This window comes from Fragaria vesca, linkage group LG5 (genome assembly GCF_000184155.1).
Source record: "Fragaria vesca subsp. vesca linkage group LG5, FraVesHawaii_1.0, whole genome shotgun sequence".
NCBI classification, from domain to species: Eukaryota; Viridiplantae; Streptophyta; class Magnoliopsida; order Rosales; family Rosaceae; genus Fragaria; species Fragaria vesca.
The window spans coordinates 10,739,543-10,755,304 of record NC_020495.1 but is presented as its reverse complement, the minus strand read 5'-3'; the positions used below and the strand labels follow the sequence as shown (position 1 = coordinate 10,755,304).

Below are 15,762 nucleotides of genomic sequence, written 5' to 3'. Positions count from 1 at the left end.
TTCAGAACATATGGAGGGACATTATGTCTGTATCCTTTTATAAGTTACGATGGAAAAAACTTTTTGGGGTTTTGGCAAGACACTAAGGTAGGTTTTATGCGTGCACATAGCTAACCTTTTAATCATATTCACACAATATATTAGAGCGCACAACATATCTTAGAATAGTATAAATTTAAAAAGATCATGATTCTTAAGAAATAATAAGTATTGGTTTTTGAATATGGTAGCTAGAATCTGGAGTGATCCTCCATAAGACGTCATCGTCATTGATGGGTGTGAAACACTGAAACTAATTAACGGAAACACATATGATTATTGATTGGCACGATTTGGTCACCTGTTGGGTGAAGAAAATCCACCAAATCCCATCACGGCTTGAACCTCAGGGTCCATTAATATTTCAGCTTCCTCCTCCTCTTCCTCCACCTCTGCTACTACATTGTCTCTCACCTCAATATTTTGCTCTGTTAACAACCTCTCCCCATTAGTTTTCTGCTTCTTTAGCTTCTCAAATCGGCTCTGTATCTGTTCGAGAGATGCCCTCTCCACCTTCATAGACAGGATAGTCCACAAGAGCTTTCACTTACTAACAATGAGAACATTACATATATCAGTGGAGAGAAAATCACAAGGCATCAAAATACCCTTGTGCTAACAATTCGTGATTACATATACAATATGGTCTTACAGAATCCTAAAATACCAATGAAATTTGATAGGATCTTCAAATGCGTCATCTGCAAGGAAGAACGAGTCTTATTGATGAAGTGATTAATACAGATTTGGGTAATAACCTAAAAAGCATCGTAGTAGACAGAACAGTGGTCGTGCCGGAGTGGTTATCGGGCATGACTAGAAATCATGTGGGCTTTGCCCGCGCAGGTTCGAATCCTGCCGACCACGCTTTTTGGAAATCGTGATCAACCGGATCAATCCATTCTCACTCTTTTGCATAATAGCAAAGGAAAATGTGATCTTCAACCGGACCGATCCATTCTCAAAAATTTTCAGATCTGGAAATACAATGTACATTTTACACATGAAGAAAGAATATTCTAGAGGTACAAAACTAGAATCCTCATCACCTCTGGGTGTTTCAAAGGTAATCCAGGATCAAAACCCACTTCATATCGAACTCGCACAAACCGTGGAACTGAACTTTTACACTATAGCTTCAGCAATGAGCATTGTGTTCCCAGTTCGTTAAATGCTGCAACTTTGCCAAGCTAAGACTTCAGCCAGCTGCAAACTGGGAAATCATTCTAGTGAAATCGAGAAAAGTAAATTTCCCAAAACCTTGGTAACTGATGAGTATACTACACTATTTAAACTGTGCTGGTCAAAAGCTCTGTTCTTGTCCTACTTGTTGCATCAGAACTGGTACCATTATACCGACCACTATCAACATCGGTGGGTGATATTTTTGTGCCTGGAGGAGGAAAGGGGGAGTTGCTTAAAATACATATACTTTTACTACTGGAGCCATCTGTAGATGGTTCGATGCTTGACAGAAGTTTCTTAAGCTGAGACCGTTGGCAGAGAATTCGACCGTTGTTCCATTTTGGGAAATTGAATGCTCCTGACATGTTATCCTGCAGGAATGAGTAGGCAGCCTTTGCAACCGGCAGATCTTGTGTCGTTGAACTTTTTTCCATCTTCCCCCGTCTGTTCAAAACAAAGTACATTACTAACATGATAACAAAATTGAAGTATGCAATCTATGCAAGGTCGTGTTTTGGCATATGCTTAATGGTACTGAAAAGTAGCCTCATTTAGCTGAGGGAAGACACAGCTTTTGTTGGATTAATTTTCTTTCTAATGCTTCACATGTAAAACTCAAAGTTTCTTTCTGATTAGTAAATTTTCTAATGCACATGTAGTACATCACCGCTGAAATTTTAGAGAGGAAAGAGAAGCTTACACTACAACAACTGTTGCAACATGGGGAAGATCCTCGCCATTCAAGAACATCTCATACATATCATTTAGCCAAACTGACATTGCTGCATATGCACCACCTTCCCACATCCTGCAAAACGGTCAATGGTATGACTGAATTAAACCTGAGTAAGAGGACATGACCAAAAAGGACCAGTTTTCCACATACCTGTGCACATCAATAGACCAAACAAGTTTATTTTTGCGGAGAAGTTCAGGAAACAGCCCCCGTTGTGTTGCTTCACTAAGAACTCGCACAGCTCTTTGTTTCTGACCCAGCCACCAAAGTGCTTCTATCAGAGTGTTGTAGAACCTCATTCCCAGCCCACATCCTTCAGATTTTAGTTTGTCAAAAACATACTCTACCATCTGCCAGTTAGATTCATCATCATAATCTCCCTTTATCATCTGCCCCATCACTTGATGAATATTTGATACCCTATTTGTGAGCATCTCATTCAGCAACTTATTGGCATCGTCCCACCTAAACCAAGAAGCCTAAGAAGTAAGATACATCGTCGCATGAAAAATAAATTAATAACTTCACTACTGTTTAGACTTCCAGAATCCATATAGCAATGCAATATAAGCAAGCTTCAAGAGCAATCAAAATGCATATTAAACTTCATCTCTAAGATCCTCAAAGGTTAAAATTAACTACTTCGTCCATTTAATGTTGATCTGAAGTTCTCTGGTGATTGATTGTAAACTAACATAGTGACAGAGAATGCTAGGTACAACTTTAAGGTTGTAGGTATCATAATATTTACTGTTAACGAGCTAGGTATAGGATTCTGGAATGGAGAATATAGACGTCTTTCCTGGAGAACTGCACAGAAATTCTTTTTCCTATTCTTTTATCAGAGAAGATTGTCTACTATGGTTTAAATAACAACAGTTAAAATTTTGCAAAGTTTCCACAGATACCATCCATTACATTTTCTTTTATCTTTTACCCAACTAACACATACAAATCTTACGTGTTCCTGTCATTAATAAAAACATATGGTTTTGAAGATTTTTAAGTGTAGCCATTAGATTAGAAATTGCTCCTTACCTTGAACAAAGGAAAGAAAAAAACTTGTTATATAACTGAGTGAAAGCTAACCTGTCAGTCTTTGCATAAACAGCAAGCATCATGCAGTAGCACATGACGCTGGGTAATATCCCTGAAGCTTTAATCTCTTCGAAGTGCTCCTCACACTCATTAACAAGACCTGCAACACTATAAACGCTTAAGACTGCTTCGAGAGTGCACTCATCAGGATCACATCTTCTCTTTTCCATCTCAACATACGTCTTTATAGCTTCTTCAAACTGACCTCCCTGCCTAAAAGCTTCAATCATTCCATTGAATGAACTGGCATTGATTGCAATGCCAAACTCACCCATTATCGACAACACTTGTTCAGTCTCCTTGTATAGTCCACCTCTTGCATATGCATGAATAAGCGAGTTGAAGCTTTCAACTGATGGGCTGCTGCCGACTTCATTCATTGTGTTAAAGGCAACAAGAGCTTCATCATACAGTGCTGCTTGCCCATATGCTTCAATAGCTCCTGTATAAGCCTTGGAACTAGGCACTATTCCCTTCTCATTCATGTGAAGCAAAATGTTCTTGGCATCCTCATGAAGCCCTCCTTTTCCACAAGCATATATCAATCCTTCATACGTCTCCATATTCGGCTCAATATTCTCCTCTACCATATCATGAAACAAAGTCACCACCTCTCGGAAATACCCACCTTCACCAAACACTTGTATGAGAATATTATACGTAGCAGCATCTGGCTCCGCATTGCTCACTTTCATCTCAAGAAAAAGCTCCCTAACATCATCATACCTCCCAAGCCTCCCATACAAATTCAACAAAATACTATAGGTAGCCGCATTTGCCATACAACCTGCCTCCTGCATCTGCCTAAACACACCCATTGCCTCTTTAATCGACCCCAACTGCGCATACGCCTCCAACAACACATTATACGACGTAATATCAGGCAAATTCCCCCCAGATTCCATCCCTTTAAGCAACTCCGAAACCTTCTCAAGGTTATTCAATTTACCAAAAGTTTCTACAAGATAACTATAGGTGGTTATATCTGGAACTATCCCACCCTCATTCATAGTCCTAAACACCATCTCCGCCTCATCACCTAAACCTCTACCGGCGCAAGCACTAAGCAGTGTATTATAAGTAACAAGGTCCGGCTGAACCCCCTCATGCCTCATTTCCGCAAACAATCCTAACAGCCCCTCCCAATCCAACCCCCCTCTAGCACACGCATTAAGCACAGTATTATAAGTCAATATATTCGGGGAAACCTTATCTTTCTTCATCCTATCAAGCAATTGAAGAGACATTTCAAACTGACCATTACGCCCGTAGGCATTAATCAAAGCAGTGTAGCTGAACACACTCCTGATGACACCCTGGGTGGGCATTTCGTCGAAAATCTCTGCGCATTTATCAAGCAAACCTTCGCGGCCGAGCAGACTGATCATAATGGTGTAGATGTGCTCGCTCGGCTTGCACCATATCTGGCGCTGCATATACTTGAACAGCCGCAGCGACCTCTGCCAATCGCCACGCGCCGCGAACTCCTTGAACACCAGGGCGAAGTCGTTGAGGGAGAGCTTGTTCTTGAAGATGTCCAGGCACCGCGCGATGCTGCCACGTGGCGGGAGGCTGCTGAGCTTGTTGATTAGGGTTTCGACGTCGTAGCTGTACTTGCCCTTTTCGACGGTGACGGACGGGTTCCCGAGGATGAGGTCCTTCGGCTTCGCCCTGACGGAGAAAGATAGCCGCTGGCCGTGGATGAATTTGCGGTGGCCGGAGAGGAAGGAGAGGTGGTGGGGTTTAGGGTTTAGCTTGGGGATTGGGGCGGAGAGAGGGGAAGGGCGGGAGATGGAGAGGGTGGGGGAGAGGGTCATTATGGTAATTTGGGTTGCATCAGAGTTTCAGAGAGAGAGGTTTTGGAGGTTGAAGATAATGTGTTTGGTGATTTTGGTTGGGAGAAAAATTTACAGAGAAACTGAAGAGGAGGGGGGAAGGAGACTGAGCTTGAAGAAAGACACGTGTAAGGTTGTTGTGGATAAAATTGGTGGGAAGAAGACAGGAGAGGCTCGCACGCGGGAGAGGAGTGGGCCGGATTCAATGTTAAATGGGATTTCGCGACCCGGAGCGCGCGTTATGTCGTCAGCGATGTGGCCGTAACTGATTTTCAAATTGCGGTGAATACAGTTACTAGACTCTAGAGCACTTTATCACAAAAACAATCAAAAAGCACATCTCAACATTCAACAAAGAGAAATTACTTCCTATTAGCTAGACACGGTAATTAATGTCTAAAGCCTCTTGTGTTGTGAAATTATTATGGAATTCATGATTTTAGACTCGAAATGGGGAGAGCAAAAGATAGAGGATAAGGTGTAAATGAACACGTTCAGTTAGCGACTCACTCATACATGCCGTGTGATTTACCAAGTGTTATACCCATAAAACATTTTTCTAAGATATTACAACTTATGATGAATTGTCAAAAGTCATCATGCTAGTATATGGATCGTCTTTTATTGAGAGATAATACATGCATTGGCGGACACAACAAAGCTTCTAGGGGATATTGCTCCCCTAGAATATATTTGAAGTCCTTGAATATATTTGTATGAAGAATCTTGACTAATGTGCTCTCATATAGTGAGCTAATTTGCTCTTTAATTTGCCTTTATTAAAAAAAAAAAAATCATGTGTCCGCCAATGTATACATGACCAACATTTATAACTTAAGTCAGCTCAACGGAGGTGGCTGCTGTTAGTAACCGGAGGTAATTTATTGGGGTATCGAATACAAAAATAATTTTTTCTGGTGAGGTAATAACAAGTGGAGTCAGTAAAAACCGCAATAACCACCGCCCAACTGTCGCACCACGCCTTTCAAAGCTTCTGTTTTCCCGCAAAAGCCAACCCACGTGCGAAACGACCACGTTTCACGCCTACTAAGCATCCACGTCACCACAAGTGGGCCTACAATGATGTCGCGCGACCCACTAGGACTCAAAAGGGCAACCAAAAATTACAAAAAACCAAAGAAACCGCACCGAGCCTGAGGCCTGTTAACAGTCGTAATTAAATCACAAAACTGCGGGCAGATCGGTAACTCACTCAGGACTTTCAGTTAAAAGGGAGAAACAGAAAACCTCCCTGGTCTCTTCTTCTTCATCACGACTCAGAAACTGACCTGGTTTTGAAAACCGGCAACGGGGAAATGGACCAGGCGGAGGTAACAGATTTCGGCGACTACCCTTTTGTTGATTTTGAATTTCCGATAAAGGGTCTCGATCGTTCATTTCCGAAGTTGATTGTTTTTTTGTCTGTGTTTGATTTTTGGCTGCAGAAACTGACGGCGTTGAAGAAGGCATACGCCGATATAATCCTCAACACGGCGAAGGAGGCGGCGGCGCGTGTAATGGTGTCGGAGAAGAGAGCTGTTCGCCTTCAAAGGGAGATCCTTTACACTAAAGAAGAGGCGCTTCGGATGCTTCTCAGGCTTAAACACACCTATGATTCTAAGGTAGATGGCGTTTTGATCAAATGGGTTAAAGTTTTTCCTTTTGATGTGGGTTTTGTGTGAAATGTAGTTTCTACCTTAAATTATAGGGCTTGATAGAATGTAGGCCTTTCTTTATGATTTTTATGAACTTGAGATGAATGGGAACAAGATATATGTTATTGGAGATACCCATTATCTGTTAAAGACTGGATCTTTTGTTGAAACTGATAGCTTGGTGTGATGCTTTGTGAAAGTGGGCTGTTAGTCTACCAGTTTCTGCATCTTCATTAAACTTCTTGTTGTGTTCTTTTCAATGAGTATAATTAAAAGGCTACTTCTGATGTTTGGTGTCTTTTTGCCAACTGTGTGTTTCAACTTTCAAGTCAGTTATTGATGTTTGGTTTTAGCTTTACTGAGTGGCAATATGCTTTCCCAAGTAGACGGAGTTAAGCGGCATGTATTGTGTTGCTTCTTTGTTTTGTTGTTGTTAATTATGTGGTGAAGTCAATAAAGGGTTGATCGAATGTGTCATATGTACAGGTTGGTGAAGCAGAGATGAAGTCCATGAGTCAACAGGGAAAGATTGATGAGCTTGAAGCACAGCTCCAGGAAGCCGAGGATATAGTTAGTGACCTTAGGGGAGAGTTGAGTGTAGTACAGGATCGACTGGAGAAGGCAAAAAAGAGACGAGCACTGGAGAGGCAAAATTTAGAGGTTGATACTGCTGTTCAAGAAAATATGTCACAGGATGGACAGTGTTTTCCAGATATGATTACATCTCAACTTAATCCTCAGGCAGATGTGGTGGCAACTAATGGCAAGAAGTCCAACTGGAATAGGACATATGAGGGCAGCAAGTGTTACGTTGAATCTGATTCTCTCAAGAATCATAATTGTGTTCATGATCCTGATTTTGCCGCTATAGTAATGAGAAGTAAAGAGCCTGATTCATACAGAAATGGGTGCACTCAGAGAATCCGTGCTTTTGAAAGATACTTGTTTGATGAAAAGTTGTCTCTTTCTGGACTAGTTGATGATGCAAAGTATGCAACATTCATCAGCGGAAATGGTGAAGGCAAAGGGGTGTCTGTAACACCTACACCAAAGTTTGACGATTTGCATGAAGTAGAGAAAAACCTAGTAGAATTGGAACTGAGGCATGCGGATGCAAGCCATAGAAGAGAAAAGGAGCAGCCAGAAATAGAAGTACCTGCAATTTTGTCCTCCTGCAGGAAGAGAAAAAGAACTGCCAGAAATAGAAGTGCATCTCCTTTATCCACATATCTTGGCCATCTTCCTCATCAGTTCACGGAAATGCGCCAAGTTTCTGGTTTATCGTGCTGCACTACTTCTCCTAACTCAGCCAATAACAATGGTTTTACAGTTATTTCTGCCAAGAGATGTGATGATGAAGTAACAGCATCTGTTTCAAGCCCAAAGGCAACTTCAAATACAACGGAAATGAGCTCAGATTCAGCCATTGATATGGTTACTGATAGTGATGTACAATTGACTAGACCCTGGACTGTTCAGAAAGAGACCAATATTGATAAGTCGTTGACTGAAAAAACTGAATTGACCAGACAAGAATGGTCTTCTGCAGAAAGTTTGGAGGTTCTGGCTTGCAATACAGATCTTCAGAAAGTTGAATCAGTTTTGGAAGCATCTCATATAGATGACCTGGTGGCTAGTCAACCTGAAAGCAATAAGATTCTGAAATATACATTCCACAGAAAGTGTAAGAAGGATAGCTTGAGCATGCCTGAAAGCAACTCCCAGTATGGGACTTTGGAGGGAAATACAAGTGAGACAATAATTGGTCCTCTGCATCCAGAGCAGTCGACCTTGATGCTTGAATCGACTCGGGATAGTGACGACTAGGACTGGTTGTTCATCAGGTTGGCAATACATTATTCTGTTCTTGTCATACTTATTTCTTTGTATGTATGTTTATTTGTGTCACCTCTGACATTCATATGTTAAGTAAAACTAGGATTAGGAAGAGTTATGTGACAGTCAATTATAGTGGCTAATAGTGACCCTGTGATGTGTAATGGGTTGATGGTTCTCCTAGAAAAGATTAAGTAATCCATTAGACTGCCTCAATTACTTAAACTATGTTTCTGCGTCTCCCTAGTGTTATTTATTTAGATAGGTCAGGCAGCCAAATCTTTGCTTAGATATTGATGAACTGCCATGATTTTGTAGTTGTAAATTGAAGTGTATTTTGTCTATAACAATCTTTGAATAATCATTTTTTGGCTGAAGAAGGTGGTAATCTGTTTGAGAGACTGTTATGAAGAATATATAAATCAAACCAAATGGATGAAAGCAAATCAAGCCTTGTTTCTTCTGTACTGAATGATTCCTAGTTACTATCTATTTAAGCAACTTCAGAAGTAACTACCAATTATTATTTCATCTATATGCATCTGTAAAAGATCAGTACCCAAAATCCATGCATGTACATTCTCCGGTGCATCTGATCTCAGGTAGCAGTCAAATTTGTGTCCCATTTTATGTTGTGAGAGTGTTATCCCTTCAGTACAGTGTTTGTTTGTAATTGCCAACTTCTGTGCCGCATATGATAAATTCAGAAGCATAAATTGCAAATTTATGTGTAGTTCTGATATCCGGGTGGACTTACTAGTTGAGCCTTCTTTTTTAATGATGTCTTGATGTCTTCTGCATTTTTGTCTTGCAGCTTATCTCTCCCTCGGAGAGGAATTGAAACCAGTGCCTCGGCTTTCTGAATTCAATGATGAATATTATTGAGGGAGAGAAAATCAAAAGATATAGTGACATTATTGAGGAACAACTAGATTCTTGAGTTTACTTATATGGGAATTATGTATAGTATAGAAATTGAAGTCACAATATTGTGACATTTTACTTCTCTGTAATATCTTGCATTATAAACTTTAGTAAATGATAAATTGCAATTTTCATTGGATCTTTGGTTGACAACTCAAACTCAAGTTGCTCGTCCTTAAGATTTGATTGATGGTCCATCTTTAGTTATTCACATTGAAACTACTGAGATAACATGTAGCATGAATCAAGTACCATACCGCTCCTTTGGATCAAGATGATGAATTGCTTCTTTTTTTTCTTGAAAAACTACATTTCAAACTAATGAAAACTATTACATACTGCTATTCCCGACGTGAAATGTCTGTTTTGCCCTTGCCCCAGAAATGAGTGTGCGCGTTCTGTCCACCCTAACAAAATAGAGGAAGCTTTGTTGGAGTGTTGAAGCTGGAGTTGGAGACTTGCGGGGCTCACAGATTTTGGGTATAGCAAAAACTGGGTCTGAGAGAAAAAGAGAGGAGATGGGGATAGTGGCGAAGGCAGGTGATTGGGCGTTCAAGGCATTCACGGCGGGGCTGGGAGTCACCACCATCTACCTCACCGGCACTTTCTCTTTAAATGTCTACAGAGGCATCGCTTGGCACAAAGCTCAACCGGTACAACCACCCTTCTCTCTCTCCTCTTCTGGGTTTACTTCATACTTGTGTATCTGTGATGTAATTGAGACCCATGTTTTGCACCCTGTGAACATAATTAGATTCATCTCTTGAAATCAATTTTAACCTAATTTTAGTATCAATAAAGATGAACAATTTGACCTGGTTTATGCATTTCTTGGTTGTTAGGACTAGCATACTGTTTACTTTGCAGCTCTGTGTATGTTTGGGTATATCGATGAAAGGTGTAGGATGATAGACATTTTTGGAAAACGGAACTTGCAAAAGTTGAAAGAACCTCAGGAACTGATGTCGAAAAGAACATGTGGGAAGATTGAGAACCAAAGATGTGTTTGTGTGTTGTGGTTTATGCATCCCCTAGTGTGCTTGATAAACCTTGCAGAGGCCAGAGAATATGAAAGCTGTCCAAAAGTATAAGAAGTATGTGCCATGAGTGAAATTTGTGTGAAGGCTATCACTCTTAGTTGAGATTAAGAATCCTCTATATGTCTGTGATAATGTTTATCACTTTAGTACACCTCAAATAAGATTTTTTAAAAGGTGGTTCGCATAATTGATCTGTTTTCTAGCGGTAATTATGACCATGCTCGCGCATCTGCAATTGCTATTACAATTGTGAATATTTAACTAGACAAGACAAGATGTCCATAATCCAGCACTCTTTTCTTGAAGTGTATCATGTAGATTGAATGATACAGGGAAGCCTCGGTTTCAAAGAATAGGATATTTGTAGTCATGTTGAATTGCGTAGCATGCTATTTACTTTTGTTGAAGTGTTCTATTCTGATGTATCGTCCGAAGCACTTTTGCTGACGCTACACTTAGATTGATATTTGGGAGTCTTCTAGCAGATAAATGGTTCTAAACACCTTCCAGTATCTTCCTCTCTGATATCTTTGTTCCTTTATGTGCAGAAAATTGAGTATGAGGATGAACAAGCCTCATAATTATGAGCCTTCCAGCTGGTTGGGATTCTATTCTCTGGGAATGTTGCAGCACTGATTTGTTCTTATACGTTTTATATGTGTTGATCTTGGACCCGTTGGCTTTACTAGCCGGTTGTTATGCGGAGCTTGTGTGATATGGATATGGCATATTGAAATACTTCTCTAGCTCCAATTTACAGTTGAGATCATATTATTCAATGTTATTCAATGTTGCAATAGTAAAAGCAAAGTGTTTAAACATCACTGTGCATCTTAGTAACTTTCCAGAAATGAACTCATTGTATCGATTTGATTCCCATCGTGATCAGCTTTTTGGTTGGAACCCTTGTGAGATCTTGCAAATGTGTTCTTGTTTCTCCATGTTTATGTAATAACACAACCAAAGGATTCGAATACTGTTATTTTTCTTTCCTAGTAATCTCCCATGGTTTCTTGCCATATGTAACAGTAACACCATGACTGCTGTCGGTACTTGTACACCCACTCTGAATGCTTGTTGCCGCTACTGAAACACATATGAATCACATTGTCGGCAAAGCAGTTGATTAAGACAGAAGTTCTAATTACAGTACTTTGATCTGTCTTTGCTTCATGCCAAAGCAACAACTATCTGGAAACTATAGAAATATAAAATGCATCACCAATCACCATCATCAGATCTCAATAGTTCTTTCAGGGCCAAATATAATAATAACAAAGGATCCAGATACAAAACAATCCCCAGCTAATGAGAATGAAAGCCCTAGTAAATCCTCTATACACGTTACAACCTCTGTTCCAAGATCGTGGCATTCGTATATCAATGATAAATCTGATTTCTTTGAATCATACAACCAAGAACAAACTGAACAAGGAAAGCTGCGCTTGATAAAGTTTTTTCTTCTTTGGTATCTTCTGCAAGTCGTATGAAAATAATACTTGTGTAGTAGATAGTCGTATTGGATGTTTGCAATAAGCACATACCACAAACAGACTGCCTTTGTAGCTAGTATTGTTTCATGTCGAATGCTCAGCACAAGACTGAGAATAGACTAAAACTTTCCACCTGGTATTATGCTGCAGATCTGGGAACAAAGGAATTTCATCTTAGATACACGGCACCATAAGAGATGAATTATACAAGGTATTGGAATAGTATGACTTCTACAATGGTGGGAAAGTGGAAAATGACAGGAGGGATCTGTGAGGTAATAGTTAACATTTAACAATACCTGCTGATTCAACTGGCTAGCGACGTGCCACCTCTGATATACCTCTTGAGTCGGTCTGAATCTCTGCCAAAGGGTTTACAATGAATCCATTCCTATCCTGGAGCCGAAACCTACGGTTCTCCAGCATAGATGTTTCAGCACTGCCATTGTTATCAGCTTTGTAACGCAAGGCTGTTGCAGCTGCAGCCCTGGAATTAGAAATCCTTGAGGCTGAGTACCTGCCTTCTGTTTTCTTCCAGAACTTGGTGCTCCAAAAGTCAGCACCAGGTAGCATGCAACAAGTTTTGCCACGTGACTCGAGATTAGTCATCCTTCCACTTGACAAAGCCAAATCATAGGAGATCTCATCCAGAGCTAGCTCTAGCCCATGAACTCGTGTCTCCAGAGAATGCATTCCGTTTTGTGAGCTACCAATGAATCTCTGATATAAGAATGAAATGGAGAACATTATAAGAAACCCTTCATGTAAGAATGAATCGCGGATCAGTCCCCTGCCTAATAACTATGATCTGTCAGAATGTTTATCAGGCTAGACCAACAAATATGAACTATTGACTCTATAAAAAAGGCCCTCTTCATGCTACATACTGATGTTATGAACCTTAACAATGCATAACTTCCTTCTGAACAGTAAGCTGCATGTAACTAATCAAATCACTTTGAGAGGGAACTCAATTTTCAAGGGGTGAAAACAAACCTGCAGGAGATCAAATAAATTGGACTGCTGCTTTTCAATCTGGCTAAGTTGACTGCGGATAAGGGACAAATCCTCACATTCTCTGTGGTTCTTATGGATATCCTCTGTAGCATTACTGACAACAACTGTAGATTCTGAGGTCTCCTCAAGATATGGAGCAACACGAGATCCAGCCCTCGACCCCCCAAACTTTAGCACTTTGTTATCAGAACTCTTTTGGAACAAGGCCCTCTTAGTTTCTGGCTTTGAAAATCTAGTCTTTTCATTGATCCTTTCCGGGGCATTTTCATCCCCCTCATAACAATCACGGAAAGCCCCTGAAGCATTACCAGCAGCAATCTCAACTTCCATATCCAAAGGCTTCTTGTGTTCTGACCTTCGAAACATTGATGGAGTCTTCTTCTCGTTACTCTTGAAAGGGCTTCTCTTCCTAGCAGTGGTAGCATAAGAACTATCAGGTGGAGTCAATCTGTTAGCCAAGATGTGTTTCTTCCTGGATTGAGGAGCTTCAACACCAGAAGCACCACAAATCCTGGCCCCAGCAGGATACCTTCCATCACTTCCATTCTCTGGACCTATCAAAAAGACCAAAATCCAATTCAAAAAACAAAACACATCAGAGACTTTAAATCTAATTAAGTTTTAAATTGAATAACCATGCGATCTAAGATCCATTAATCCTTCATTTAATACCTCTGGAAGAAGCATTTGAATCCGCCGGCGGCGGAGAAGCCTCGTCGGAGAGATCAGGAATCTGCTTCCAAGCCTCCATCATGTGATTCATAACCTCCCTAACACCCTTCACCTATATTCACATTTCAAAACCACTACATTTTCACAAAACTAACAAACAAAACTTCAACACATATATGAAGCAATGAAGATCAAACTTTTTTTTTCTTTACCTTATCGAATTTCCGACTCTCGAAAGTTCTCAAAGAGCCAGCTTTGAATTCAGACAACGAGTCTCTCTCTGCAACCGCCAGCTTCGTTAAGCCTTCGGCCGCCGCCTTCCTCGCCGCCCAGTCATCGGAACTCAGGAAGTTCACCAAGCAAGGAACCAGATTCCTCAGAGCTCCCTGACCGGACGCGCCGCCTGCTCCGATCACACTCCCGATCAGCGTCAAGAGCGCCGGCTTGGCCTTGAAGCTGTCACTCTTCAGTAGCCTCTCGAACTTCGGCAACAGCTTCGCCAGCCTGGCCGGCTCGGGGTCGGCCGCTGCGTCGATCGCCGAGGCCAGGCAGAGCGCCGCGCCGATCTGCGAGTGCACGTCCTGCTCCGTGAACAGCGCCTCGGTGAGCGGCTTCGAGAACGAGCTGAACGGCGGCTTGGTGACGTGGCAGGAGAGCGAAGCGACGGCGTTTTGGCAGGCGGATCGGACGGCGGAGTCGGGGTCGCGGAGGCGCTTGGTGATGTTGCCGAGCATTTTCGAGAGGTGCGGCGCCAGCGCGTCGCCGTGGATTTCGGAGAGGACGGCGATTAGGTGCACGCATTGCTTCCTCACCGGCGACTTGTCGGAGGCGTCGGTGGCGTGGATGCATGAGAGGAAAGTCGGCACGGTGGTCGGGTCAAGACTCCGAGCTATAGACTCGAGCTCCGTCGCGGCGAGAGAGTGCGTGTCACGGTCGGAGAGCTTCGTGAGGCACGTGAACACCTGGTGCTTGAGATTCTGCGCCGGAGGCATTGCGGATACGTGGCCGTTTGTTCTGGTTTGGACTCGGGTCGGGTTTTTTTTACGGTTCGGGCGGCGGAGCTTCGGGAATCTCCAGCTGCATTGCTGGAGGTGGCGGTGGTCTTCTGACTGGTCTCTCTTCTTTTCCGAGTCGTGTCTCTTCCCTTTTAAACTGGAAAGAGAGTCGTCACGAGAATATTAATGCAGCTGTTAAAACGGCGTCGTGTGTGCTTAGTGGGTCGTTAATTCGTTAATTGTGGGTTAAGAGTGATTATGACTTGGCGGGGTGGAGGGTTTCCCTCTTTTGCACTTCACTCAAGGGCAGTTTAGTCATGCCTGTTTTTGACCTTAATTAAGATTTAGCGAGGTTGGGATCATCTGCGGGCCCATTTGTGTGAGCTCGACACTGCGGCGGATATGATTGGTCATGCTAAGGAGGAGGGGGAGGTGGCGGTCAGGTGGATGCAGGACCACCGGTGCAGGAGAGAAGTAAATTGGGGAAGGCACGAGTGCACGTGATGAATTATTACGCGGCAGTTAATGGGGGGTGGGTTAATTTTGGTGTCACGTGACGGTTGCTGGGGTTAATTATGTCACGGTGACTGTGGCTATGATCCAGCTCCTGTAATTTCGTGTAGTTTTCTTTTTACCCAAAATGATCATAACTAGGTAATAAGTGAGCACGGAATTTCAGGTCTTAAATTGTCATATTATCTCCAAATTTTTCTATTTTCTTAGTTAATGTAAGCGACATCAGCATATTTTGATAGACATTGTAACGAGAAGACGATCAACGACTTAAAGGTTGAGATTGTCGAATATGAACAAGGAATTGAGCTAAAATATGAGAATTTTCATATTTGAGATTCATTATAAAAAATAAAAAATAAATATCAAAATCAAGTCCACGTCCAGACTAAATTAAAATCTGTTTAGGCCAACTCATAATTCTAGTTTCGATTTGGATTTCACCTCATTCATTCATAAGAGTGCATGAATGATCTCCCATACAGTCACAAAACTCTACTTGAAATAACATATACTTTACGAGCATACTCAAAACTTAACTATATTTGGAATCTCAATTAGTAGCAAGTGCTCAAACTAGCAATGAAATTTGATTTTAGAAGATGGAACCTTTTGTTCATGTTTTTGTTAACTCTTACGTGTGTGTTGACACTAATATCAAAGAAAATAAAATTATAACGAGACGCTAATAGAACCATCAGGTTCGGGGTTACAAAAGAAACTT

General features: G+C 41.5%; 3 protein-coding genes and 2 non-coding genes across 5 annotated transcripts; 3 read left to right on the top strand and 2 right to left on the bottom strand.

The window, feature by feature from the left end:
- The first annotated feature begins 824 nt into the window (after positions 1-824).
- On the top strand, positions 825-906 carry TRNAS-AGA. Its single transcript has one exon. It is a non-coding gene; the product is annotated as a tRNA-Ser (tRNA).
- Positions 907-962: 56 nt separating this feature from the next.
- On the bottom strand, positions 963-4,875 carry LOC101305182 (pentatricopeptide repeat-containing protein At1g74850, chloroplastic-like). Its single transcript, XM_004301239.1, has 4 exons — positions 3,050-4,875; positions 2,111-2,425; positions 1,925-2,032; positions 963-1,668 (listed from the first exon to the last, which is right to left on the bottom strand). Exons 1-4 carry the CDS (start codon positions 4,873-4,875, stop codon positions 1,329-1,331), a joined length of 2,589 nt encoding a protein of 862 aa, XP_004301287.1. The 3' UTR covers positions 963-1,328.
- A 1,334-nt stretch (positions 4,876-6,209) lies between these two features.
- Positions 6,210-9,447, top strand: LOC101304878. Its single transcript, XM_004301238.1, has 4 exons — positions 6,210-6,224; positions 6,339-6,515; positions 7,035-8,392; positions 9,199-9,447. Exons 1-3 carry the CDS (start codon positions 6,210-6,212, stop codon positions 8,373-8,375), a joined length of 1,533 nt encoding a protein of 510 aa, XP_004301286.1. The 3' UTR covers positions 8,376-8,392; positions 9,199-9,447.
- A 250-nt stretch (positions 9,448-9,697) lies between these two features.
- On the top strand, positions 9,698-11,323 carry LOC101303517. Its single transcript, XR_184659.1, has 2 exons — positions 9,698-9,961; positions 10,897-11,323. It is a non-coding gene; the product is annotated as an uncharacterized LOC101303517 (transcript).
- A 124-nt stretch (positions 11,324-11,447) lies between these two features.
- LOC101303227 (microtubule-associated protein TORTIFOLIA1-like) lies at positions 11,448-14,624 on the bottom strand. Its single transcript, XM_004299550.1, has 5 exons — positions 13,743-14,624; positions 13,531-13,642; positions 12,838-13,412; positions 12,141-12,561; positions 11,448-11,993 (listed from the first exon to the last, which is right to left on the bottom strand). The coding sequence occupies exons 1-4, from the start codon at positions 14,520-14,522 to the stop codon at positions 12,157-12,159; spliced, it is 1,872 nt and encodes a 623-aa protein (XP_004299598.1). The 5' UTR covers positions 14,523-14,624; the 3' UTR covers positions 11,448-11,993; positions 12,141-12,156.
- Between the last annotated feature and the right edge of the window lie 1,138 nt (positions 14,625-15,762).